This window comes from Siniperca chuatsi, linkage group LG13, assembly GCF_020085105.1.
Source record: "Siniperca chuatsi isolate FFG_IHB_CAS linkage group LG13, ASM2008510v1, whole genome shotgun sequence".
Classification (NCBI taxonomy): domain Eukaryota; kingdom Metazoa; phylum Chordata; class Actinopteri; order Centrarchiformes; family Sinipercidae; genus Siniperca; species Siniperca chuatsi.
This window is the reverse complement of record NC_058054.1, coordinates 1592123-1616336: the sequence shown is the minus strand read 5'-3', so window position 1 is coordinate 1616336 and position 24214 is coordinate 1592123. Positions and strand designations below refer to the sequence as shown.

At 47.9% G+C, this 24214-nt stretch overlaps 1 protein-coding gene across 1 annotated transcript in view; it reads right to left on the bottom strand.

Annotated features, from left to right (window-relative positions):
- Window positions 1-24214, bottom strand: part of lamc1 (laminin, gamma 1) — a 78605-nt gene that overhangs the window by 26352 nt on the left and 28039 nt on the right. The window contains exons 2-11 of the mRNA XM_044219684.1: window positions 22360-22664; window positions 10113-10243; window positions 8048-8214; window positions 5873-6061; window positions 4577-4694; window positions 3416-3514; window positions 2498-2634; window positions 2263-2385; window positions 1418-1607; window positions 1148-1260 (exon numbers count right to left, since the gene is read on the bottom strand). Of these exons, the coding sequence (XP_044075619.1) occupies window positions 1148-1260; window positions 1418-1607; window positions 2263-2385; window positions 2498-2634; window positions 3416-3514; window positions 4577-4694; window positions 5873-6061; window positions 8048-8214; window positions 10113-10243; window positions 22360-22664 (1572 nt within the window). The remainder of the gene's footprint in view (window positions 1-1147; window positions 1261-1417; window positions 1608-2262; window positions 2386-2497; window positions 2635-3415; window positions 3515-4576; window positions 4695-5872; window positions 6062-8047; window positions 8215-10112; window positions 10244-22359; window positions 22665-24214) is intronic.

The window sequence follows — 24214 nt, the reverse complement described above, 5'->3', positions numbered from 1 at the left end:
TTTGTGCACATCCTGAGTTGTGTCTCAGTTAACAAATCAAATAAATCTAGTTTTGTACACTGGAGATGGCATTCATTGCAGCTTTATTGGAAGTTGTATGATACTGATGTTTATTGCTAAAGTTTGGTTCACTTTGGTAAAGCAGTAATTGTATTTTAAAAGTACATGTGTATTTTTGTACAGCAGTCTAATCAATGGTCACAACATTAATTTTAGAACACTTCAAGACTGATTTAGTATTACATTATTTGTCTGTACTAAAACATAAAATGGTAGCAAGCTAAAGACAGAAGGGCCATTCTATATACGAAAAACTAATCTATTCTGAAACGAACCCAATAGCGCCCCATGAAAAGGTCCTCGCTCCAGTGGTAAAATGCTTTAAAAAATTATTTGTCTGTTTAAAGAAGCTGAGGTGGAAACTGGAGTCAGGGAGCCACCTAGTGCTGAAATGCAGCATTCATTTGTCTCTAAGTATAGCAGAAAGGGTGGTCCTCACCTCCTATGTGAATTTATTTGGACCTCACTTCGGTGCATATACAGGAATGTGTGTGCGTGTGCGTGTGTGTGTGTGTGTGCGTGTGTGTGTGTCTGTGTGTGCGCGTGTGTGCGTGTGTGTGTGTGTGCGTGTGTGTGTGTGTGTGTGTGTGTGTGTGTGTGTGTGTGTGTGTGTGTGTGTGTGTGTGTGTGTGTGTGTGTGTGTGTGTGTGTGTGTGTGTGTGTGCGTGTGTGTGTGTGTGTGTGTGTGTGTGTGTGTGCGTGTGTGTGTGTGTGTGTGCGCGTGTGTGTGTGTGTGTGTGTGTGTGTGTGTGTGTGTGTGTGTGTGTGTGTGTGTGTGTGTGTGTGTGTGTGTGTGTGTGTGTGTGTGTGTGTGTGTGTGTGTGTGTGTGTGTGTGTGTGTGTGTGTGTGTGTGTGTGTGTGTGTGTGTGTGTGTGTGTGTGTGTGTGTGTGTGTGTGTGTGTGTGTGTGTGTGTGTGTGTGTGTGTGTGTGTGTGTGTGTGTGTGTGTGTGTGTGTGTGTGTGTGTGTGTGTGTGTGTGTGTGTGTGTGTGTGTGTGTGTGTGTGTGTGTGTGTGTGTGTGTGTGTGTGTGTGTGTGTGTGTGTGTGTGTGTGTGTGTGTGTGTGTGTGTGTGTGTGTGTGTGTACTGCGCTCGCTGTAGGTGCCATGGATCTTGATGGCGGTCAGGTTGTGGAGAAGTTTCTGGAAGTCGGAGTGGCTGATGGTCGGCCTCCAGGGGTAGTCAGTGCTGTCATGGAGCCTGAACCAGAACCAGAACCAGAGCAACACGTTAGCAACAGAGACCCAACGCCAGTCTCACTCAATCCAGATCCGCAGATCGTCTTCTGAATTAGTTTCTGAAGTTTCTGCGTGTGCATCTGCTCAAACCAGATCAGGAGTTTCCCGCCGTGCCTCACCTGAACACGTATGTCTGCATGTTCTCGTTGGGGTAGGCGTTGCCCTGGGCGATGAGGGGGACGGCCACCCTCAGGTTAGCTCCCTCCAGGACCAGATCCTCCGCCGACAGCCGAGTGTCCCGCCGGTCGACCCGGAAACTCAGGCTCAGGTTCTGTCCGTAACTCAGCATCTGGTTCCCCAAAAACTTCTCTGTGACGCACACAAACACAACACAGCTGTAGATTCGACCTGCAGCCCGTCAGCTGGTCTGCGTCGACGCAGAGTCCGAGCGAGCTTTCAGTATGTGTGATAATGTGTTTTAGTCATTTTTAGAAGGTTCCCGACTGCCTCGGGGCCCAGATCCTTCCTTAGGTGACACGAACACGGTCCTGTAACCTTGGATTTGTGAAAACTCTCGCTAGATTTAGGTTTAGCGACGCGCACAACGACGAAACAACGCGTACAAATCTCGTGAGAGTTTTGCAAATCCATCTAGACACGACCCATAAACACCGTTTCTGTTTTATTTGTCAGTGGACTTAGAACCAGGACCTTCTTGCTGTGGGACTGCAGAGAAGACCGCTGAGCTTCAGACCCACCGAAATAAGAAGCCCGGCAGCAACAGACTGCAGTTTGTGTTTAAAAACACGTGAAGAGAGTTTAAGTAAAGAACCGGGACCAGGACCTGAGCGCAAACAACACACTGGAGGTTTTCTAGCAGCTAGCTTCTGTAGTCAGCGGAGATTCTGGATCCGCTATAGACGTGCGGGGCGAGAGATTAGTCCGATTAGTGATTAGCCTGATGGAGGCCGTGTGTGTGTGTGTGTGTGTGTGTGTGTGTGTGTGTGTGTGTGTGTGTGTGTACCTGGGGCTACGAAGTACATGGGGAAGTAGTCGTCTGAGATGAGGGAGATCTCCTGTCCGCTGGGAGACCACTGGACGGAGACACTGGAGCCGTCACGCTGCTGACCGGTCCACTGCTCGTCATCTGACACACACACACACACATTACAGCACTTTACAACAGCGACACACACTTTATGAGGGTAAACACTCTTCGGCGGGTTGCGTCCCTGCGTCCGGCCTGCAGGCGGCGTTACCTCTGTGGAAGGGCGAGCTGACGGTGTGGACGCTGAAGCCTTCGGCGCTGTTGCACACTGACGAGTGCTGGAAGCAGAAGCAGGGGGTGCAGCCCTGAGGGTTGTTGGGGTCCAAGTTGAAGTAGCCCAGTTTACACCTGACAGACACACACAGATGTGACGACAGAGATCAGAGCGGCTCCGAGGTCAGACCGCAACGGGGGGGCTGTCCCAGACTTTCCATCATTTTATCACACTGTCTTCACGAGCTTAAATCCCCCTACTGCTGCGAAATATACACATCGTTATTCAGTATAATCTCTTCCTGTCACCTCCGGGCAGGAGCCGTCGTCCTCTCCGTCTCCACGCAGACGTGAACATCTGAAATCTTCCCTTTCAATCTAAAAAGGTCTCCGCTGGGAAACTACTTCCTGTACAGACTGCCGACGCGTTGCGTCACATTCGGTGCGTTCTTCCCAAACTTTTACTCTGCAGTCGTCATTTAATTGTATAGCAAGGCTGCAAAAAGCCCCTAGCATGAAAAGACGCTTTTTAACATTTGGACTTCAGCTCAGACACCAAAACGTCTCATCATCGTCACTGTCTTCTTCATCGCATATAACACACGCCATCATACTGCACAGCAGAGGGTAAATGAAAACCTGCTGACAGATAAACGAAGTCCCTGTGTGTGTGTTTGAAACTGATGGAGACGAGAGACAACACTGGACTGCCGGGTATAATCTGGTTTTACGTCCCCCTGGCTGCGAGTCTCATCGAGGACAGGTGTACTTATGTACCAACAGGACGCTTTAATGTCTCATGACCTGTTGTGTAACACTCCTCATGTTGTTTCTGCAGGTGAAGGATGTGAGTACACAGGGGTTACACTGTGGAGTCACATAAAGCATTTAAAGTGTGTGTGTGTGTGTGCGTTACCTGTCGCAGCTGAAGCCCTCCACGTTGTCTTTACAGCGACACTGTCCTGTGTTGACGTCACACTCCTGAGTACTGCCAGAGGGCGAGCAAGAACAAGGCCTGACACAGAGAGAGAGAGAGGAGGTGTGTTACATTCGTGCCAGACGAACTTTATATGTTCGTGTTCACATGGAGAGCCAGCGGGGGCGTGGATGTGGGCGTTTCCCGTGTAAAAATGGATCCGCAGACGCGTAAATATCACTTTACACGTACGACACGTTTGTGGACAGCGAGATATTTGTGCTACACGTTCTGTGGATTGTCTTCTGTGGGTTACAATACAAAACTTCCATGCAGGGTCTAATGAAAGGTTTCTTTTCAAACTGTGCCAGCAGGGGGCGCTCGAAGCACAGCCATTACAGAATGAATTACAGGCAGCGGCTGAAGAAAACCTCCACCGAAACAGAAACAAACTTTCCAACAACTCCAGAGCTTCTCAGCTGCTGCTACGACCAGCGTCTCCTTTAGACGTTTCTACTTCTGATTAAGAAACATTCAGATCAGACTTGGAGCTGTTGGAAGGTGGAGTTTTAGCTAAGCTAACAGTTTCCCCCTGCTTCCAGTCTGTGTGCTCAGCTAGGCTAACCATGTCCTCTTTACTGGACGCTAGGGCTGCAGCTAAAGATTGTTTGGATTATTGAGAAATCTACCGATTATTTTCTTGATTTATTGTTAGCTCTGTAAAATGCCCATCACAGTTTCCCGAAACCCAAAAGATATTCAGCGTAATGTCACAGAGGACAACGGAAACAAAAGACAAAGTCCCTTCTGAGAAGCTGGAAGACTGAAGTACTGAAACGATTAATCGATTTTCAAGTGTTGCAGATTAATTTTCTGTCGATCGACCAAGTGAGCCATTCGTTGCAGCTCTACTGGACGCACAGACACCAAACTAAAATCCATCTCCTCGTCTGATTTGGTCGAAGACTGAGAACAAGAGGATTTACAGAAATGTTGGACTGTTATTTGGACGGCAGGTGTTTGGGACATTTGCTCTGAAACGTGAAAACATCAGGGTCAGAAGTCTTGTCGTCACGTAGCCCCGTGGCCCCACAGAACTCCAGTCATTTTTCACTGTGTTCTGGTGCAGCCGGAGGTCAGGGTGCAGCTGACGGTCTGTACCTGCAGCCGGCCTCCGTCAGGCTGTGGTATCCCGGCTGGCAGCGGTCACACTTCTCTCCGCTCACTCCTGGTTTGCACGCACACACTCCTCTGTTGTCACACTGAGGAGACTCCGAGCCTGAAAACACACACACACACACCACACACGTTAACCTTCAACCACGTGCAAACAATCAGCTCCCATTAACAAACCACTACAGGACAGAGCTGCTGGAACTGGGACTGGGACTCGAACAGCAGCTGGGTCACATTAACCGGCTGCTGCGTTCTGTAAAATACCACCGAAACCACAAGCTTCATTCCAGTGGCTTTACATGTTTTCACTTTAACTACAGTTCATGTACACTTACATGCCGAGTGTTTTCATAATCATAACGTTAACAGATTTTTGTTAGTGCATTACTGAGAGCACGATGGGACGTTACGAGCTCCGAAAAAGATTCACGTAAAATATATTTTTGTAGAGCAAATTATCGCAAAAAGAACATTTTAATTTGAGCAAACATAAATCTATTCTGAAGTTGATAAATGAATATGCTTAGGGCCGAGACGGTTATGCTGCCGTCCCGTCTCTGCGAAGATCGGCCCGCAGAGTCACCGATCCTTCCTGGTGCCTTCAAGTGTTTGTGGGAAACTCCAACATCCGACTTGAGAATGAAAGTTCATTCTTGATGTTGTGAAAAGGAGAAAATATATTTTGGTAAATATGCTTATTCACTTTCTTGCTGAGATTTAGATGAAAAGATTGATACCACTCTCGTATCGTTTCTGTATGTTGAGCCGGCAGCTGCTTAGCTTAGCTTAGCTTAGCATAAAGTCTGGAAACACCAGAACCTCTAAAGATCACCGATGAACGTGTGACGTCTTGTTTGTTTATTAAGTACAAAAACTGAAATGTGAAAACAACACAGGGGTTTAGATTTCTTGGCCGGGAGCAACAACTTCCTAGCTAGCAGTTTCCACCTGTTTCCAGTCTTTGTGCTAAGCTAAGCTAACCGGCTGCTGGCTGTAACATTATACTGAACGGGCAGAAAAACGAACAGAAGGCAAGAACGCGAGTGAACATATTTCCCAAAATGTCAAACTATTCCTTCAACTCAAGGTCCACTTACTTGTTTTTTCTGGAGCTTGCTTGCAACTGTATTTTATGGCCTTCATCAGGAAGTTGTTACCGAGTGACCCAAGCATGGAACTTGGGTCATGTGATAGCAGGCGGTGATGTCAACACTTTCATTTCCTGAAGAAGGTCACGAGATACTGCTGAAAGCTCTGGGTTGGGTTTCGGACATTACTCACCGACGGTGTTGCAGCCGCAGGGCAGGCAGCGGCTGCCGCTCTGGTCTCTGTGGTAGTTGTCGAGGCAGCGCTCGCAGTTGGGCCCGTCGGTGCTGTCGGCACAGTTTCTGCAGTGACCCCCGTGACCTGTGGCCCGGTACAGCTCTGCGTCGAAGTAACACTGGGAGCTCTTCCCGTTACAGTCGCAGGCTGAGACAGAGATTCACATTCACGGGACTCATTACAAAGCATTGTTTAAAGTCTTACACAGGCCTACTGTGTAGTAGTAGTAGTGTAGTAGTAAAGGTTTACCACGTGAACTCATATTAGTAGTAGAAGTATTATACGCAGTAACGGTATTAAAGCAGAAGCAGTACAGCAGAAGAAGTGGAAACAGCAGTAATGAGACGTTCAGGTTCCCCCAGTTTCCTGGAGGACGGATTAAGTCGGCCGTGGGAGAAGAAAAACACTAATATTCCCTGAACCCATGCATCTGCACTGTGATATGAACGTTTAGCTGACAGGAACTACAGCTCCCACAATCCCCCAGAGACCGTCATGACTAACGCTAAGGTTTCCCCGCTATGTTAAGCCTGGGATTAACTGCCAGTCTGTTCTACGGGTCACTGCTTTGTATTTGACTGTTTCTGTGTCTTCATTTTGCAGTTTTTATTATTTGATTTGTTTGCTGTTATGATTAGCAGATGTAGTAATTAGTAACGTAGTAGTATTAGTTGTATAACTAACAGTAGCAGTAGAAGCAGTAATAGTTGTACTTAGAGTAGTAGGACTTGATATGTAAGCAGCAGCAGTAGACTAACACTAGCACAGTAATCACAGCTGTAGTGAAGCAGTCACTGTCATAATAATGCAGTAGCCGTAAAGCAGCAGCAAATGTAGTAAAGCAGGAGCTGCAGTAAAGCAGTCCTGGCTGCAGTAAAGTAGCAGCAGTAGTATTAAGAAATAGTAGCTACAGTAAGGCAGTAACAGTCAAAGTAAAGCAGTCGTAGCTGCGGTAAAGCAGTCGTAGCTGCGGTAAAGCAGTCGTAGCTGCAGTAAAGCAGTCGTAGCTGCGGTAAAGCAGTCGTAGTTGCGGTAAAGCAGTCGTAGCTGCGGTAAAGCAGTCGTAGCTGCGGTAAAGCAGTCGTAGTTGCGGTAAAGCAGTCGTAGCTGCGGTAAAGCAGTCGTAGCTGCGGTAAAGCAGTGTTAGTTGCAGTAAAGCAGTCGTAGCTGCAGTAAAGCAGTGTTAGTTGCAGTAAAGCAGTCGTAGCTGCGGTAAAGCAGTCGTAGCTGCGGTAAAGCAGTCGTAGCTGCGGTAAAGCAGTCGTAGCTGCGGTAAAGCAGTCGTAGTTGCGGTAAAGCAGTCGTAGCTGCGGTAAAGCAGTAGTAGCTGCAGTAAAGCAGTCGTAGCTGCAGTAAAGCAGTCGTAGCTGCAGTAAAGCAGTCGTAGTTGCAGTAAAGCAGTGTTAGTTGCAGTAAAGCAGTCGTAGCTGCAGTAAAGCAGTCGTAGTTGCAGTAAAGCAGTGTTAGTTGCAGTAAAGCAGTCGTAGTTGCGGTAAAGCAGTGTTAGTTGCGGTAAAGCAGTCGTAGCTGCAGTAAAGCAGTCGTAGTTGCAGTAAAGCAGTGTTAGTTGCAGTAAAGCAGTCGTAGTTGCAGTAAAGCAGTCGTAGCTGCAGTAAAGCAGTCGTAGCTGCAGTAAAGCAGTCGTAGCTGCAGTAAAGCAGTCGTAGTTGCGGTAAAGCAGTGTTAGTTGCGGTAAAGCAGTCGTAGTTGCAGTAAAGCAGTCGTAGCTGCAGTAAAGCAGTGTTAGTTGCGGTAAAGCAGTCGTAGCTGCGATAAAGCAGTCGTAGCTGCGGTAAAGCAGTCGTAGCTGCGGTAAAGCAGTATTAGTTGCGGTAAAGCAGTCGTAGCTGCGGTAAAGCAGTCGTAGCTGCGGTAAAGCAGTCGTAGCTGCGGTAAAGCAGTCGTAGCTGCGGTAAAGCAGTCGTAGTTGCAGTAAAGCAGTGTTAGTTGCAGTAAAAGCAGTGTTAGTTGCAGTAAAGCAGTAGTATCTGCAGTAAAGCAGTCGTAGCTGCAGTAAAACAGTCGTAGTTGCAGTAAAGCAGTGTTAGTTGCAGTAAAAGCAGTAGTATCTGCAGTAAAGCAGTCGTAGCTGCGGTAAACCAAAGAGATACAGATCAGAGGCAGCAGACTTACGCAGACACTCGTTGGAGTTGTCGGCGGTCGCTCTCCTCCACGGCCGGTCGTTGTAGAACGGTTTGCAGACGTTACAGTCGTCGCCGTCCGTGTTGTGTTTGCAGTTACACACCAGCCGTCCTCTGCTGTTCTTCACACACTCACTGGCATGGCCGTTACACTTACACCTGACGACACAGAAACACACCCGTTACACCTGGACAAACACACAAACTCCAACAGTATCCATGTTGCTGTGAGACTGACCGTCTCAACAAATAATCGGCAGCATTGTTTGCTCAGCTAATGTTGAGGTCACCCCGTAACCAACTAACATAACTAACTCGTCGCTGGCGTTGGAACTCTGTGACGCTCTTCAGATTTATATCATATATCTGAATGCATATATATGAAAGCAGTCAGAGCTCCGCCGGAGAACTCGCAGCCTCTCAGAGTTTTAAAAGGGCACCAGTGCACGGTGTAGTGTTGACATTGTCTTTGGTTCTGATGAGGTTTTTCCGCTCAGTGGCTCTGAGGGAAGGTTTTGTTGAACTTCCTCGGGGGGGAAGAGCCCCTCACAACAGGACAGGACTTGCTCAGCAGCCACCTTTGGTTATTGTCTCAGGTGTTTCTTGGCAGAGAGCTGTGGAAAAACTGACGACGAGAAGGAAGACTGAGGTATTAAACAGGCTGTCAACACCAACCGCTGCTACAAAAAGCTGGACTGCAACATACACTTCCATTGACCATTGTCTACAGTTTTAGTATAGTTTTTATTCAGTCAGTATACAGAGAAGGGATTTGAGAATGAATAAATCCCTGCACACTAAACATTTAAAGTAAAAGCTCCACGTGTGGTTCACGAGCAACATTCAGGACCTGAATCACTGTTAGATCGTTGGATGAGCTTCTCCTCACTAGTATCTGTCATTTACTCTGAGAGCAGAGGCCTGCTGGCTTTAAATGAACTAGCCTTTAACTTTGCCTTTAGTTATCTGCTGTTAGCTTTCTGACTGTTAGCTTTGACTTCATTTAGCAACTAGCCTTTTATCTTTAGCTTCAGTTAGCTACCAGACTGTTAGTTTTGAGTTTAGTTAGCCACAGGGCTTTTATCTTTGATTTCAGCTGTCTGTTAGCTTCAGCTTTGGTTAGCAAGTAGACAAACTTGCACCAAGTCAACAACTGCTTCATGGAAAAAAAAACTCACATTTCAAAGTTTACTTTCAACAAAGCTCTCAGTGTTCGTCAACACCGACGCACTGATGACTGAACCAGGAGGGTTTCACGTCCATCACGGGGCCGGACGTTTGAAAATGCTGGAGGGGAACGCTGGCTGCCGAACACAGCTGTACCACCGAGCTGCTCTCTGGAGACACGTGAGCTGCGTGTCCTGCTCAGCTCCCAGGTGAACAAGTTCAGGTAAATCAGGGTGGAGCTGACAGAGGAACAGACTCCAGAAACCCCCTCCTTGTACAAATAAAGGTTGGATTTTGCAGCTCTGACAGGTGCTCCAGCTCAGGCTTCTTCCCTTTTCTTCCGCCCGTCATGGCGGTCGGTCCACCCCATTCCGGTTTCCCTGTAATCCAGCCCTGCCGGCCAGGAATGCCAGGAATGCTGGCTGTGTAATGGAAATCTGATCCACATTTCAAACAGATTATGGCTGCAGAGGCTGCGCGGAGGCAGCCTGTTTAACACTCTCGTAATGCCTGTCGAAACCTTTTTCCCCCCAGACGTGCAGGAAAAGGAGTTCTTATGTGGATTCCTGTGCAGGCCACAGGGAAGCAGACCACACAGTGACACATCGAGACCGGGACCCACAAAACCACCTGACCGCTCTCAGTCATTCAGTGAAGTTTCCTTTGTCTGAGCAGGTTTCATGAACCTCAGGCTGCTCAAACTTGTTCACACTCAGATGTAAACAAGAGAAAACTAATCTTTTAGCAGATTCTAATATTCACTGTGACTCAGTATATCACAATATAAAACTGGGACAATATGCATCATGGAGCTGCAAATCAAAATATCCACTAAATCTGCTCAGTTATGACTTCCAAAAAGATACAAATTTATTTCCTTAGCTCGTTACCTTCCTCCCACAGCGAAGTCAGAGATGGCGTAGTAGTAGGACTTGAGGACCTTGGGGTCGTTGAAAACCTCGTCTCCGAACGTGTTGAGCCTGTTCAGGGTCACTCTGATGTCGGTGGCCGTCACCCAGTCCTGCAACAGACACAACAAGGACACACTGTTAGAGACATCGGGCCTGTCAATCAACAGGCAAACACACTGTACACTCATTGGCAGGCAGCAGAGCATCATCTGAACAGAAATAATCAGTAAAACCAGAAAGACATCAACGCGTGCAAAGTTCTCACGAGAGTTCAGAATCCACAGATGGTTGACTAATTAAAAGAATGCGAATGCCTTTCTATCTTCTTTTCCCACGAAAATATGATACAAAAAATTAGAGTGAGAGACACTGACGTCATTTCACTGAGGTTTTTTTTTTTTTTAAAAGATAGTGAAAATCTCCGACTTCGTCCTTGAATTTGAATCACTTTCTGTAACAAAGTGCTCTCAGCCCTGCACGATGATCCCGTACATGAGCCCTCACACTACTACAGGAGTAAAGATTTCAACAAGAATCTGAAAATCATTTCTAATCTATGTCATCATATCTCATCATCTAAACTCAGCTGCTGACATCTCATCAGTGTAGGACGAGACAGGAGAGAGGACGGTGCTGCTGAGAAGCTGTGCAAGTTAAGTTGTCTTAACAAGACTAAAAGTCGTTAGTTTCCACGCATCTTTGAGTCCCAGTACCTCATTAAAATGACATCGTAATTAATGAGAAAGCTGTTTAAAGCAACGCTCTGCTTTTCCCACATTTGTTTGCAGCTGTGCTTCAGCCTTCAGCGGAAGACTCATCCCCCCACAATGCACCACAGAGCGCCACAGGAAGTCCTTCCTGCCTGTGGCCATCAGACTCTTTAACTCCTCCCTCTAAGTGTCAGTCTGTATGACCCGAAGTCACTAAACTGGACATTGATCATTAACATCTCTGCAGTACTTGAAATAATTGTGCAATATTTAGTTTTCCTGTTAGTTTTTTCCTATTTATTGATATTGATATTATATACCTCCATTACTGCTGTGCAATATCTTAATAATCTCAATAAGCTGCACTTAACTCGACAGTACATGCACCTCTGCTCATTACTTATATTATTACAGTGTATTATTATACTGTATTATCATCATCAACCGGTAAACCCACTTGGTACTTCACACTTATTTTATCTTATACTTATACCCACCTGGTACTCAATTTACTTTCTGATCTGTTTTATAGTTTTTATAGTGTATCATATTGTTTGCTAGTACTTTCTCCTGTGTGCACTGACGTAAAGGCGAGCTGCTGTAACAAAGAGTTTCCCTTCAGGATCAATAAAGGATTTCTGATTCTGATCCTGTTTCCCTGAGGGGTTCAAAACCAACAGAACTGGTTGATGCTGGGTTGTCGCTTCGACGTGTGAGAGGAAATTTGCATAAAGTCAAACCATTCTCAACTCCTCCAGGTTGCACCGCTGGGAGGCTGGAGAGTCTTGAATCACAGGGAGGCTCTCTGGAGGATCCACTTCACGGTGAATAGCAGCCTGTTGCACCTCTATTGTTTGAGTCTGTATGTGTGGACGGGGGGTAGTAGCACCTTCTCAAAGCACGTTTCGTGCCAACAACCCAGAGCAACATCATGAATGTCTTCCGGGAGGGATTTTCTGAAAGTGTGAACCTCTAAAAGACACAGTTGTTGGAGAGAGACCGGGGAGGCAGCGGGATGCAGCCAGGAGGAGGACTAGGCTTTCCACCTCGACTCAGCGTGGACATTCAGAACTGAAAGAAACACCTTCACTGCAGACTTGGTTGGACACACGTCGTACAAACGTGTTTGTCTGATGCAGACTGAACCTTTAAAAGTCTACAGCCTGGTTAGCGGCTCTGCGAGGCCGTGATGCTCTCTGTCAAGCAGATTGTTTTGATCCTAAACATTCGTGGTAGGTAAATGTAAAAATGGTAATCATTGCTAATTAGCAGTGAACACAGAGCGCAGCTGAGGCTGATGGGAGCGGCATCAGCTCTGCAGGTGTTTGGTCAGAAACCAAAGTGTCGGACACGTTAACATGTCGACCTGATGGTGGCGCTAGATGGAAAGTCAGAGGATCAGCAGAGTTATTACAGTTCATCCACATGTTTTTTTAAGCAATCTAGCCAATATTTGTTGGGACACTTAATTTTGAACCAAAGCGTTGTACTTTACGACTGACCAACATTGCCATCCCTAGAGGCACGCCGCTAGCAAAAGCAAACACAGATGTTGTGTACAATATTCTTCAGATATGGACGCTTGGATCATGAATCTGCAAACAGGGAAGTGGTTTTCGTTGTCAGACTGTGGGAAACACTGAAAAACAGTGACGCAACACCGCAAACAGGCACTCAAACTGTGACATTTTTAGTGAAATGGAATTTATTTTCTTGGCATTATGATACGAGACCCAGATGGAGAGAATTACTGAAGGACACCTGTTTAGTTTCGAGGATAAATAAAGTTACTCAACATCCCGCCTGGGTGAAAGGCTCATGGGAACACTGAAGGCCAGCGATAGCTTTGTTCAGTATCAGCAGGAAGCTTATCAGGCCCAAAGGTTTTCATTCAGCAGAGTGAGAGCTCAGAGCAGCTGTTTGAAGACAAACAGCTCAGAATTAAGAGATCTGAACCGAGTCTGAACAAAAACCACAGAGTCTGTCAGGACGACCAGCCGCAGTGTTCATTTCTGCTCACAGGAAAGGGGGAACATGTGAATAAATGCTAATCCATATCTGATATGAACACCACTGCTGCCAGGGGATGTGAAATAAATGGTCCATGGCTCAACAGCGTCTTGGCTTTCCAAATGTCACTCCATGTTCTCCCCAAAAATGTTCCTACTTCCAAACCTCAGGAGGAAACGGTTCAAATATCTGCTGACAGCCTGTTGGCCTCCGCTCAGACACCAAATCTGTTTCTAGCGCTCAACGGGAGATTTAATCGTTACACTTCATGTTTACAAAGTGATGAAATATTCAAATAAAAGAAGGTTTTTGAGCAAAGAAATCTGCCTATAAAACCACAGAGGTTGAAGAGGAAACAGCAGGATTTAAATGTGCTCAGTGTCTCAGATAAGCAGATTCTGGCTCTCTCTGGTCAGGCGTTTGAATCATGTTCCGGTCGAATGTACTGTACTTTTATCCACCTACTCAGGGAAACTTCTGCCTCCTCCCGTGACTTTGCACACTGATGTTAAATCCTCGTCTAACTGCTGGGAATGTGGAACAGATTTCTGATTCACTCACCAATAGCTCCAAGCTGTGACTCAGAGCAAACTGCTTCACCAAGGGTTGTAAACAGGAAGTTACCCTGTCAGAAAATGGTCACCTCTTTACAACCAAGGACTTATTTTCTTAATTGTGACCATCATTCCTAGCTGTAGTATATAGTACTATAGTAGCAGTTTTCCCACCATGTTTGTTGCTAAGATTGATTAAATGCTCTCCCATGTTGTGAACGAGCCCGCAGTTAGAAAAGCAACTACGCCCTCGATTTCTGTCTTCCTCCCTACCACAATATTTTAAAAATGCAACAAGGGAGTGGACGGTGGGATGGCAGGCACATACAATGGCATCAACAACAGCCACTAGCCATGAGGCTATATAGTGCATTGTGGGTTGCGAGGGGGTAGGTTGACTCACAGATCATCTCTTCTGCTCAAAATCTGATCCCGCTCAGTGTGAAATTTGAAAATGAGAGCAGATTGTTCTCTCAGTTTCACCAGTCTGCTTTTAAACTGAACATGTAACTTTTTCCCTAAGGTAGCTGAGCCAAGCCGGTCGAGTTTCAGCATGCTTCAAACGTACTAAGTCGTTTGACATGATGTCGAGTTGCCACGTATGTTCTCTCATGATCGCGTGGCCAGATTTGGGGCACTGTTGGGCCGTTTTTGACTCCATCCACTTTCTGCTGCTTATCCAGGTTCAGGCTGTCACGGCAGCAGGCTTACCAGGATAGGCCAGAGTTTCTTCTCCCCAGCCACATCCTGAGCCTTTCCCAGGCCAGATGGGAAATGTTATCCTTCCAGTGTGTCCTAGGTTTAGCCCAGGGTCTCCCCCCAGAGAAACCTCCAGAGGTGCCCAGGTGGAGTCTTAATCAGATGCTGAACTACCCCAGCTGACTCCTTTTAGTGCAAAAAAAATCAGAGCTGCCTCTGGATGTCTGAACACCTCTCCCGGTCTCAAAAGGGCTGAATATACTCCAGAACAGACATGGATGCAGACATGCACACAGTTCTGTTTATCCTACATTAAGTATCTGCGTGGGCAGGTGTGTTCACACGTGTGCAGCCAGCTCGTACGGTTATAAATGTTGGGCAGCTGTCCGGCGGACCGTCATGGACGCCTCATGAAGTATAATTTGATTTTAAGGGTCCCTGTTTACCTCCACATGAATGTGCATCATGTGAGCTCAGTATAAACTTAAAACTAGATTTTAATGCAAGGCCCTGCTGCCACTGCCAAGGACATGGGCAGACCGCCGAAAAGGTGATTGGCTGCAATCTACCTTCCCTCCAGGACCTGTACGCCTCCAGGACCCTGAGGCGAGCAGGAAAGATGGTGGCTGGCCCCTCCCACCCTGAACACAAACTGATTCAGACCCTCCCCTCCGGCAGGAGGCTGCGGTCCATCAGGACCAAAACCTCACGCCACAAGAACAGTTTCTTTCCGTCTGCAGCCGGCCTCATCAACAAGGCCGGGGACCCCCTGACTCTCATACCCCGGCAATAAAGGTGATTCTGATTCTACAAATAACCAAAAACTAAGTAACACACAGTGGGGATTTTGGGGATTCTAACAGTCCGGGGCCCTGAGGCAGTGGCCCACTTTGCTGGGGTTTGTTTTACCAAATTTGCAACATGGAAGCTGTGATTTGAGGTCCTCTCGCTCATCTTGTCCTGTTTCAGTAGTCAGAACTCACAGCAGTTATGACCCATGCATGGACGTGCCAGATCCCTGTAGGATCCGCAAATTAATTTGTAATTTGGGAGCGACAGTCGTTTGTGAAACATGATGCGGCCACCATTCGCGATCTGCTTGTAAGCAGTGCTCACAAACTGCTGTTATAAAACAGGTCCCAGCCTTGCATGATCATTCAATAATTCCTTTTTTGTGATCTTGATATCAAAAGCCCATTTTCTGGTGATTTGATTTAAATCAGGAAGCACCTGATCAAATTAAATCAAAATAAATGGAAAAAATCTGACCAAAGGTCTGCTGCCGACTTTCAGTTCTTGACAGTTTTGGATACTCTGACACAGTTCAGTCAGGAATCAGAAAACGTTAACGCTCCACTCTCGGCTGAATCTGTAGTATGAAGTTCGTCTGTTGCCAGACTTCGATGGAGGTTCAGTTTTTGGCAGGTACCCTGCTTCTGGTTGACATTTGGTTGTGATGAAGGATTGTCATTGTTGAAAACTTTCCTGCAGCTGCTTTTTCAGCTGGTGGGTTATCTTTTTTGAAAGCTTCCTGCTGCGGTCGGTAACGCCCGACTTTGCCTCTTTATGATTCATGAAGAATAAACTCATATCGTCCATACGACAGCTGTAGCTCTTCAGACTGTCCTGTCCAGGAAGCTCGCGCAGGTTCTCAGCTGAGTCAACACTGTTTAAACTGTACAGAACATTTGTTTGCTATCAATCATCGGCGGCTCTGAGCCAGTGTGGAACGCTTCGGCCGGGACATATGTTTTCTTGAGGGAAGAATGCTGCCTGACGTTAGAAACTCCTCTGGGAATCACAAACATTCAGCTGAGCTGCAGCAGCCTGGAAACAAATACACTGACTGTCAGTGGTGGAACGTGACCAAGTACATTTACTGCAGTACTTTACTGAGGTACGACTTTGAGACACTTTATGAGTCTCAAAACGTTCATTTAAATTTTCCATTTTATGTTACTTTTCACTTCTACTTCAGAGCATTTCATCAGTACATGTATTCAACAACCGTAGTTACTTTGTAGAGTGTCACACTATAAAGTGACACAGCAAAGTGAAATATTTTGTGCTAGGAGCTTGGTGACAAAGTGACAACACACGGGGCTAGTTACCAAACTACTGTGGCTACGAAGATAACCACTAACACGCCAACCAGCCAGATAGATGCCAGTGTTTGTCAGTCACAAACTGCTCTCCGTAGTTTCTGGCTTGCGGCGTGACTGCTAACCGGACAATAGATGAACACAGTTTATTCAAGAGACGTATTTGTACCATCAGCTCCTGACTGATGACTGCATCAGCAGTTTATAACTAATATGATAGTATCTTCTGTTTCAGACTCCTCAGCTCTTTGTTCCCTCAATGGCCAGAACTGTCGAGACGGGTTTGCTAAGGGTCAGACACAAATTTCCATTTCAAAGTTCACGAATGTCGTTCAATACTAAAGATTCATGCAGATTTACGTCGGCCCGGCGAGCGAATCCACTGATCGTACAGATTCAGACATCAAAATGAAGTGATGAGTGTTTGAAGTTAAGCAACAGTCTGTATCGGGTCACAATAAAAGGCCAAAACCAGCATTAAACTGATCCTACTAACAAGTATTGGTTGTGTTCAGTTGGTCTAATTTTAATGAATTTCAATTCATTGATTGATTAACCATCTTTTATCAAAGTAGCGTTATGTCAGCTGAACGTGAAAAAACGTGTCTTTATATGTAGTTGTGAATTATAGGTAATCATACAATTAAACAAATACTGTATGTACAAATACATGAATATTTGGGTTTGAATGGATCTCTAACAGCTTTCCAGTCACTAAGGTTTCGCAGTTATTTCAAAGAAATTCCCCTTCAACAAATCAACAACTCTACAAGTGATTATTTTTCAAAGACCTTCATGATAATGAGTGGGTACTTCATGTGTGTACTGTCTCAAAACACTGCCTCCATTTTCCCTATAACTGGTACCAAATAAAGATATCTAAAGGAAATTGTGCAGAAATTCTCCATAAAATAAACGGCTACCCAACCTTTCAGACGTGTAAACGTCAAGAACTTTAAGGATGGTTTTTGGACACGTCACGTAAGGATGTTTCAGTCGATTTCTGTCCGCAGGTCAGTAAGACGGGTCTGTGCGAACAGTTTAAGCCACCATGTAAGTACAGTACATGAGGGGCTGAAGGCTTTTCTAGTCTGTGAAACGTCTGACTGACGACTAAGTCTGACAGAAACACAAATAAATGTCTATGTTCAACTCAAGACTCCATAGATCTACATTTAAGATAGTCAAATGTTATTTTAGGGCTTTTTAAAAGATGACTTTATGACTGGCTGATGGGTCACATGATGAATGTGAGGGGTCGTGAGATGATTAGTGGCTTGGAAAGAAGAAGAAGAAAAGTTCTGCTTCACAAATCTGAATCTCTAATTAGAGCTGAAACCATTAGTTGACGATTTAATCAGCAGTTTGAATATTGGATTAAGTATTTAAATCTTTCATTAAGCAATTATAACAAACACTTTTAGGTCCAACCCCTGCCATGTGACAGTATGAATGTGACGCCTTGGGCTCAGAAAACTCGTGATGGGCATTTTCACTGTTTTTAAACAATCATTTCACTAATTAAAAAATAACTGACAATGAAAATGATTTGCTGGCTGCAGTTGTCGCTAACCTTTTCTGCTTTTATTGTGAAATACTGGAGAGTTTTATCTCTTAGGCCTCTAATATTTATAATAATGACACAATCTGAGAAGTTTAGAGGTGAAACTCATCTCACAGATATCTGACACCTGTGACAGTGGCTGCTTTATTTTAAGGGGTCGCTAGCCAAAAAGGTTGGGAACCGCAGCTCTAGAATAAAACAGCGATAGCTGGTCAGCAGCCAAACTGGCTGTTAAGGTGGACTTTCTCAGCTGGTGGTTATTTCCCACTCAGAGATGACAGACAGCAGGAATGTCAGAGAGCGACAAACAGCCGTCTGACGCCTCAGACGGGCCGCCGACTCCAAAAAGAGTCCGCAGCTTCAGTATAAATAGCTTCATGTCGACAAGTCAAATAAGGAAGTTTACAGCTGAGCTGCAGAGCTAAATCTGTTCATTTACATGCAGGGGAAGATTGAGGAGAGGAAAGACAGTCCGACACATCAGGGAGGCTGTTCGATCCGAACCTCTCATCACTTCTGCTCGATAATAAAAAGTAATTACTCATATTTAGTTGCGTATGTCCTGGAACATCACCCAGACGCTATATTTATATTTATATATATAATGGCCGGCCCACCCGAAGCCCGCTCAAGTTTTAAAATGCTACCGGCTCATAAACACAATCTGACATCATCCAGACCAGTTTGCTCCAAATCCAGAGCAGAGTTCAGATGTCTGCTGTCATTCAGACTCGTTCGTGTTTCTCGATGCAGCTCAGATAAACAGACGTTACCGCACGGAGGAGGCGGCTGCGTTATCAATGTGCCAAGACTATCAGTTATTAGTTATTTTTGAAAGACTGATGTGAACTCTGAGGGACAGAAATAACGAATCACAGTCCTCCATTTTCTCCGAGCTTCTTGATTTCCACTGTTGTCTAAATATCTCCTCCCACTTCTCTGCCCTGCGATTGCCATTTTGTTTTAATGTTGAACATATTTTCTTTATCTAAAAGTAAATCTTTTTAAACAGTGGGAAACACTGGGGTGGATACAGTCCTCCTCCCGAGTCCCTCCCCCTTTTCAGTCATTGATCACGGATGAAAAAATAAAGTTTTCTGTCACCAGCAGAGGAGAGAAGAATGAAAACAGACACTCTCCAGTTATTGAGCAACAGCCTCAGCCAGAGAGTGAAGAAACATGGAAACACAAACATGCTGAGGGGGAGGAGAGGAGGAGGAGGAGGGGAGGAGGAGGGGGCAGAGAGGAGGAGGAGGGGAGGACAGAGAGGAGGAGGAGAGGATAGAGGAGGGAGGAAGGAGAGGAGGAGGAGAGGACAGAGAGGAGGAGGAGGAGGAGAGGAGGAGGAGGAGGAGGAGAGGGGAGGAGGAGGGGGCAGAGAGGAGGAGGGGGGGAGAGGAGGGGGGGGAGGACTGAGAGAGGAGGAGGAGAGGAGAGGGGAGGGGGAGGACAGAGAGGAGGAGGGAGGAGGGGAGGAGGGGAGGAGAGGGGAGGAGGGAGGAGAGGAGGAGGAGGAGGAGGAGGAGGAGGAGGAGGAGGAGGGGAGGACAGAGAGGAGGAGGAGAGAGGAGAGGGGGGGGGGGAGGACAGAGAGGAGGAGGGGGGGGAGGAGGGGAGGGGGTGGACAGAGAGGAGGAGGGGGAGGAGGAGGAGGAGAGGGGAGGAGGAAGGGAGGAGGAGGAGGAGAGGAGGAGGAGGGGGCAGAGAGGAGGAGGAGGAGGAGGAGGAGGAGGAGGAGAGGAGAGGGGAGGAGGAGAGGACAGAGAGGAGGAGGAGGGGAGAGGAGGAGGAGGAGGGAGGGAGGAGGGGGAGGAGGGGAGGACAGAGAGGAGGAGGAGAGGATAGAGGAGGGAGGAAGGAGAGGAGGAGGAGGGGAGGACAGAGAGGAGGAGGATGGAGGACGGAGAGGGGAGGAGGAGAGAGGACGGAGAGGAGGAGGAGGAGGGGAGGACAGAGAGGAGGAGGAGGAGAGGAGAGAGAGGGGGAGGAGGGGAGGACGGAGAGGAGGAGAGAGGAGAGGACGGAGAGGAGGAGGAGGAGAGGACAGAGAGGAGGAGGAGAGGATAGAGGAGGGAGGAAGGAGAGGAGGAGGAGGGGAGGAAGGAGAGGAGGAGGACGGAGAGGAGGAGGAGAGGAGGAGGAGGAGGAGGAGGAGGAGGGGAGGACAGAGAGGAGGAGGAGAGGAGAGGGGAGGGGGAGGACAGAGAGAGGAGGAGGGGGAGGAGGGGAGGGGGGAGGACAGAGAGGAGGAGGGGGGAGGAGGGGAGGAGAGGGGGGAGGAGGAAGGAGAGGAGGAGGAGGAGGAGGGGGGGGAGGAGGAGGAGGAGGAGGAGGAGAGGAGGAGGAGGGGAGGAGGAGGGGAGGAGGAGAGGACAGAGAGGAGGAGGGGGAGGAGGAGGAGGAGGGAGGAGGAGGAGGAGGGGAGGAGGAGAGAGGAGGAGGAGGAGAGGATAGAGGAGGGAGGAAGGAGAGGAGGAGGAGGGGAGGACAGAGAGGAGGAGGATGGAGGACGGAGAGGGGGGAGGAGGAGAGGACGGAGAGGAGGAGGAGGAGGGGAGGACAGAGAGGAGGAGGAGGAGAGGACAGAGAGGGGGAGGAGGGGAGGACGGAGAGAGGAGGAGGAGAGGAGAGGAGAGAGAGGAGGAGGAGGAGAGGACAGAGAGGAGGAGGAGAGGATAGAGGAGGGAGGAAGAGAGAGGAGGAGGAGGGGAGGACGGAGAGGGGGAGGAGGAGGACGGAGAGGGGGGGAGGAGGGGAGGACAGAGAGGAGGAGGAGGAGGAGAGGGAGGACAGAGAGGAGGAGGAGGAGGAGGGAAGGAGAGGGGGAGGAGGGGAGGACAGAGAGGAGGAGGAGAGGATAGAGGAGGGAGGAAGGAGAGGAGGAGGAGGGGAGGACAGAGAGGAGGAGGATGGAGGACGGAGAGGGGGAGGAGGAGAGGACGGAGAGGAGGAGGAGGGGAGGACAGAGAGGAGGAGGAGGAGAGGACAGAGAGGGGGAGGAGGGGAGGACGGAGAGGAGGAGGAGGAGAGGACAGAGAGGAGGAGGAGAGGATAGAGGAGGGAGGAAGGAGAGGAGGAGGAGGGAGGAAGGAGAGGAGGAGGACGGAGGACGGAGAGGGGGGAGGAGGAGAGGACGGAGAGGAGGAGGGGGGGAGGACAGAGGAGAGATGAAGGAGAGGAGGAGGAGGGAGGAAGGAGAGGAGGAGGAGGGGAGGAAGGAGAGGAGGAGGAGGGGAGGAAGGAGAGGAGGAGGACGGAGGACGGAGAGGGGGAGAGGGGGAGGAGGAGAGGACGGAGAGGAGGAGGAGGGGAGGACAGAGGAGAGATGAAGGAGAGGAGGAGGAGAGGAGGAGGAGGGGAGGAAGAAGTCTTCCAGCTGCAGGTCATTCGAGCCAAACTGAGCTGCTGCTGCAGTGGGAAATCCGGGGGCGTCGCCTAGCAACATGCCGCAACACTTGGCAGCAGCAAACCTGCAACCTGACCTGCAGAACGGACTGCTGGGAAAAGAAACTACCGCCACGCCGGTCTGAGTGAGGAACGGGGACGAGGGTCTCTCCGGAGACCAGCAGAAGAACGAGGCCCGGTGAGGCCTGCAGGTCCAGGTCCAGCTGCATCTCATAGGACGGACGGCGTTTATTAATATACAACATACGAAATCATTCGCAAGACAGATTCACTTCTTCATTAAGCCCATATGGTTCAGTCGCGCTCGGTCTGTATCTGTTCACACGAGAATCGATCCGCAGAGTGCAAACTCGCAGAGCTGCTGACACACGCTCCAGTTTGGGATTTAATAACTTAATAACGAGCTTCGCAGGACGGAGGTCAGGCATCTTGTGAAAACTTGAACGGCGCACCGAACAAGTCAGCCGAGCGACGCACCGATCGGGAGAAGAAAACAACATGATGTGGACGACGGCGGGTTTCTAAAGAGAACAGACGGTAATGACGTTGGTCGCTGCACACCGCTGTTTCACTGCTCTCACACAGGCAGGAGGGGAACGTGCCTCCGAATTACGGCGTCAAACTCCTCCGAATCAAAACGCTGCGGACTGTGACCGTCACCGACACGTTTCACGTCATTTATCACGCCTTTTCTACGCCGAACTCAATCAAATCCAGAGATTCCCGCAGCTGATCATTCCAGGAGTCTTCAGTTCAACAACGTCAACTCCTCCGGGGCAGAGGTTCCCACCCTGTGGGTCAGGACCCCACAAAGGGTCGCAAAGAAATCTGAGGGGTCGCAAGAAGATCGACGGGACAGAAAAGCGGAAAAAACATGTTTGTGCTTCCCAAAATGATCCATTCCTCTAATCTAATGCTTTAATAAAATAATAAAAACGAAAAATTCTAGTTGTGTAAGAAATCTGCCGTCCATGTGTCTCTTGAACAAAGTTTAGAGAGGAAGGAATTCACAAGACTAAAGAACGGGAAAACTACTTCCCAGAACCAACAGCGCCATCGCTGCAGCGCCGTCTGTTCCTGTCATCACATCGTTTATGTTTCAGACGCTTTTACGGTCACGCTCGCAGGAAACTCCACCACCACTTCCTGTTTCCTGTCAGTATGTCTGGTCGGGACTCTCACCTGGAGGACGGGGCTGTTGTCGAAGTTGTAGGCGCTGGGCCGCCCCTCCAGCGTGGAGAAGGCCACGTTTCCCCCGGTGAGCGGCGAGATGTCGCTGAAGTCGTCGGTGCAGAGCGCCTGCTGCTCGTCCTCTCCGGTGCGGATGAAGCCACGGCTCGCCTTCTGGTAGGTCTTCTCGCAGGAGCCGCTGTAGTACTGGTACGGCACCCAGCGGCCCCCCTCGCTGGTCCGCTTGTAGATGGCGAAGCTCTCAGGACGGCTGGTGTGGAACTTGAGCCGCACGTAGGTGATGTCGAAGGCCTTACCTGCAGAGAACAGGAAGACACGGCATTTTGACTTTCTCTCATTTTAAACAACTTCTGGCAGTTTAGAAAATCTCTGTACCATTTCAGAAGCTCTCAAGTCTTTGATTTGATTCAACACATTTGGTTTGTTTTGGCTGTCTTTAGAAGTAGGAAAATTGCATTTGTTGATATATTTCTTCACACAATAAGTCATGTAGGAAGCCTGTTATATGTGATTTCCAGAGTCGTTTATTATCGGTCATCGCTGACAGAAACTTCATGTGACACACTCTTTATCTTAGGAATCTCTTAGATGATTACACAAACCAACGTCAGACCTTTCAATTCCCTTTCCACAGTGTTCAAAAGTGATTTCCGATCAGTCGCGGTTGCAGAGATCAGGGGGAGGAGCCGGCGTCCAGCCGGTGTGTGTGGGAGAACAGGGCCTTATGAGTTAAACAAGCTTAAAATCAGCGCTGCAAAGTTTACCACAACCTGATGAACCTGTGAATAAAAGATGCAGAATGTGGAAACGAGTCTAAAGCTACAGACAGTTTTGTTTTCTCGTCCTCAGCAGATCTCATTAGTTCAACCTTTCTGCTGAATGTAAGTACTAAACTTTGGTTTTCTTTGAATATAACTTCCCATAATGATTCTTTAACCCTGAGCACGATGAAGCGATATCATTACACTCATTACATGTAAAGGATGATTTCAGGTTTGTGGATGCGAGTATGAACAGGACAAAAGGTTTCTGTTGTTAATGTTTGTATTTGACGACTGCTGGTTTTATTTAATTCTGTATATTTGACGTATTTCTGAACGTACGTGTGCCTTCAGTTGTATTTCTATTGGCTGCTGAAAGAGGAGTTTACTTTAAATGGACAATAAAGGGACGTTTAAAAAGCCGCTTTCTCTGTTTCCAAAATCACTGAAGGCCTCGAATTTAAATTTAATCAGAATCAGCTTCATTGGCCAGGTATGTGCACACATGCAAGGAATTCACAGAAACAGCTAAAAACAAGGACAACAAGCTCAACAAGGTAACAAACATTAAGCCACTGTCTGCAAGATATATATATATATATATATATATATATATATATATATATATATATATATATATATATATATATATAAAAAGTACAGAAAACAACAACAGTGACAGTCAGTGCGAACGTGAGCTGATTTTGGTGGAAACAAAGTGAAACCAGCGGCTGCCTGGACTGAGACGAAGTGCTGATTTGGGAGATGTTGAGCAGGAATGTAAAGTGTAGTTGGAACATGCTGAAGCAGCGATGCGGCCCTTTCACCCCGGACACTCTGCGTCCGCTGGTCCTTCCTGCTCTCCACATATTTGGCGAGTCTGAGCAGGCCGGCGAGCCGACGGCTGAATGTTCCAGGAGCCGTCAGTCAGCGCGAGAAGGAGCGCCGCCATGTTTGAGCCGGGCGGCGGGGGGGGGCCAAAGAATCTGTTCCGTAAACAGCGTGCTGTCCCCGGCCCCCGGGGGGGGGCCCCTGTGTGTCGACGGCAAATAAAGGTGGAGCAGCTGATAGGACTGATGGGACGT